Genomic DNA, 3530 nt, shown 5'->3' on the forward strand with positions numbered 1-3530 from the left:
ACACCCTCTATAAGAAAAATAAACTTCACACAATAAATATATAAGGTACACGATGTCTAATTTTACTAGCTGCCATACTTTAACGTGGATCATCAAGAACACATAACATGAGAAAAACATATAAAATGCACCCAAAGATAGCATAAGTTTAAACAATAATTGAGTCATATTCCTGTCTCTGCAATATTTATAGCTTCTATTCATTTCTTTTAAAAAAAATTATAGAAATACTACTCATAAAATAACAAAACTTATAATTGATCTAATAAGGCAGTGAGGCAGCAACGATACCATCAGGAACATCAACTGACCTTCTATCTGTAAAGAAAGAGAAAAGTAAGTTGTCATTCTTTTATAAAGAAAAAGCCTATGTGATAAACTAACTAATTTGGTTCTCTTACAAGTGAGTCATGAACCTCAATTATTCATCAAAATTAGCAATAATGGTTGGTGCGATTCAAACAATCTGCAAAAAGTAAAACAAACAAAATTAACTTAATAAATATTGTAATCTTTCACATTAATAAAGAAAATAATAAAATTAATAAAGAAAATTTTATTACCTTCTTCAATCTCTTCAAGACTTTCAATATTACCCAGCGATTCACGTAAATCAATAGGAGTAGAACGTAACCAATTTTGCGCACATATAAGAGCTTCTACGGTTTTAGGAGTTATAGAACTCCTAAATGAATCAATTACATGACCACTAGTACTAAAAACTTGTTCACTCGATACGGTAGACACTGGAATGGATAAAACATCCTTGGCCAACCTTGAGAGAACAGAAAATTTAGTTTTATTTCCTTTCCACCAAGCCAATAGATCAAATTCAATTTTTTTTCCAATCAACTCATCATTCAAGTATTTGGCTACCTCCGATGCATTTTTTGTTTTCTTTTGTGATTCTATGCGCTTTGCAAATTGAGAGTCAAGAAAATCTAAACTTTTATCACATTCATCAGTATCCATGCCATGAAAAACTTTATTAGAAGTTAAATCTTCAAATTTCTCTTGTTCAAATGTATACAATCTCTTATATTCATGATACAACTCATCCAAACACTCTATCACACTAGCAATTCTTGATTTTATTACGATATTATCATGACCATATATTTCACCAAAGCAAAACTCAACATATTCTAACTTAAAACGTGGATCCAACACAATAGCAACAAACAACAAATAATTGGTCTTACTATTAAAAGACCAATATTTATCGAATTTTCCCATCATTTTTAGTGACATGCTTCTCTAGTGACATGCTTCCCATGCCATCATCCTTATTAAGGAAAGAGATCCAATTGCAGAATAGACATCAACCAATTCACGGGAAAAAGTGTTAGAAGTAGTGTACAATGAGCCAAAAAACTTCAATGTCACATTATAAAATAACTTTAAGAACTTTGCAAAGCATCTTGCAGCTTGAAAATCTTCATGCTTAGGAGGGCCAATGATTTTCTTATCTCTTTTTTTCTTATTCACGAACTTCTTCCTCCCATCTCTCAATTCTTCACAAAAATTACTAACATCATTCATATTGGAAAATCCAATAATTTTTTGACCTTTTTCTTTATTATTTTTTGTCTCTTTTTTTTCATCTCCGGCTCCATTATAACCTCCATCAAAGTACTTCTTATAGTTTGAATCATCTAATTCCATCCTTACAAAAGCTTTCTCAAATTTCTCAACATGTTCTAATATTTTATATGTGGAATTCCATCTAGTATCAACATCAAGACAAACAAGATGATTCCATGAAATCTTCTCTTTCTCAACACATTTTTTGAACAAACTATACTTGGAAGGAGAAGATCGCACATACTTTATTGTATTTCGAATTCTAATAATGGCTTTATCCTGTTCTGCTAAACCTTCTTTTACAATTAAATTAACAATGTGAGCTGCACATCTGACATGCATGTATTTGTTGTCTAAAATTGAATCTTTTCACTTAACACACTTAATCAAGTAATCAAGACATGTATTATTAGAACTTGCATTGTCTACTGTTACTGTAAGAACACTTTCAATTCCCCAATTAATTAAATATTCCTCAATAGAACTAGCAATAATCCTTCCCGCTTGGCTCTCAATAAGCTGAAAGTTTAAAATTCTCTTTTGATAAAATCAATCATCATCAATCCAATGTGTTGTGAGACACATATAATTAAGGTTTTGAATTGATGTCCAAGTATCTGTGGTAAGGCACACACAGTGATTTTTAATTATTATTTTCAAAATGGATTTCTCTTTCATATAAAGCTCTAGACAATCTTTTACAACTGTATTCCTTGAAGGGATTATAAATATTGGTTCAAGTACTCTACTATATCTCTTAAAACCTTCCCCTTCTACAATCTTAAATGGCAATTCATCAATAACAACCATAGTAGCAAGGGCATTTCTAATTTCCTCTATATTAAGAGGCCTTAGTTTACCAACTTCTGTTTTATCACCTTCCTCGCCTTTGATGGTAAAATCAGTTATAGATTTTTGATTTTTTTCTCATCTAAAAGGATATAATTTACACCTATTCAGATGGTTCCACATGTCTGAAGTGCCATTTTGCCCTGAAGCGGCAATTTCTTTTTTACAATAATTACATGTAGCCTTAACTGGTTCACTTTTTTCAATTCTAGTAAAATGATGCCAAGCTTCTAACCCATGATCACTATTTTCTTTTGAGGAACTTTTTGATTGGTCATTTTTCGCTTTTGAGGTGGTCGGGGAGGATTACCTGCTTTAGAACCTGTTGTACTATTTTCTGCATTGGCACGATCAGAGATATTCTATTGAAGAGATTGCTCCATAAATTCAACCTGTTATAATAAATCAAAAGTAAGTTATTAGTAACTAAAAGAAAGAATTAATATTCCAAAAAGTATGATTAAATGATAAAATTTCAGAAAGAATAAAACTACCAAATCAACGATTGTAGCATATGAAAGCATCATATACTAGTAGCAACAGTGCGTGTTATAACTTAATAGAAGTACTTATTTAAATTCGATATAGACAATTTGAGTTGTTTGTGCAAAATTTATATTGATATACTATGCATAGTTGAATAATAGAAATCAGTAGGCATACGATACGAGAGGAGAGAAATCAATATCTTGTGCTTTGTGATTTGTTGCTAAGTGCTAACTGCTAAGTTAAGGATGATAGCACAACTTTGGTTTCAATAGAAGCAGTCTTAGACTCTTTACTCTTAGTAGGAAAATTAGGTTTTAAAAGTAGGAATTTGGGATATTAAATACTTGTAGGCTCAAGGCCCAAGGCCCAAGACCAAAAATTTAATTCCTTATTATATATATATATATATATATATATATATATACATATATATAATGGAAGCAAAAGTATTACTTTGCTTAACAGAAGTATCTTTCTGTTTTTGAGCAGTCAAATATGCCTGCAAATGTGCGTATAACAGACTATCTTCTGGAATATCTTCCAGAGGACGGATGGTCCAATCGATGATTCTTCTCTGAGAGATATCCTCTCATTGACTAAATTCCTTC

At 31.0% G+C, this 3530-nt stretch overlaps 1 protein-coding gene across 1 annotated transcript; it reads right to left on the reverse strand.

Moving 5' to 3' along the window:
- Window positions 1–262: 262 nt before the first annotated feature.
- LOC138908204 (zinc finger BED domain-containing protein RICESLEEPER 2-like) lies at window positions 263–1239 on the reverse strand. Its single transcript, XM_070198852.1, has 3 exons — window positions 564–1239; window positions 464–466; window positions 263–318 (listed from the first exon to the last, which is right to left on the reverse strand). Exons 1-3 carry the CDS (start codon window positions 1237–1239, stop codon window positions 263–265), a joined length of 735 nt encoding a protein of 244 aa, XP_070054953.1.
- Between the last annotated feature and the right edge of the window lie 2291 nt (window positions 1240–3530).

Source organism: Nicotiana tomentosiformis, chromosome 3 (assembly GCF_000390325.3).
Source record: "Nicotiana tomentosiformis chromosome 3, ASM39032v3, whole genome shotgun sequence".
In the NCBI taxonomy this organism is placed as follows: Eukaryota; Viridiplantae; Streptophyta; class Magnoliopsida; order Solanales; family Solanaceae; genus Nicotiana; species Nicotiana tomentosiformis.

Bases quoted from the DNA above. Each gene is read 5' to 3' on its own strand.
- LOC138908204 (XM_070198852.1), bottom strand. From the start codon at position 1,239: ATGATGGGAAAATTCGATAAATATTGGTCTTTTAATAGTAAGACCAAT.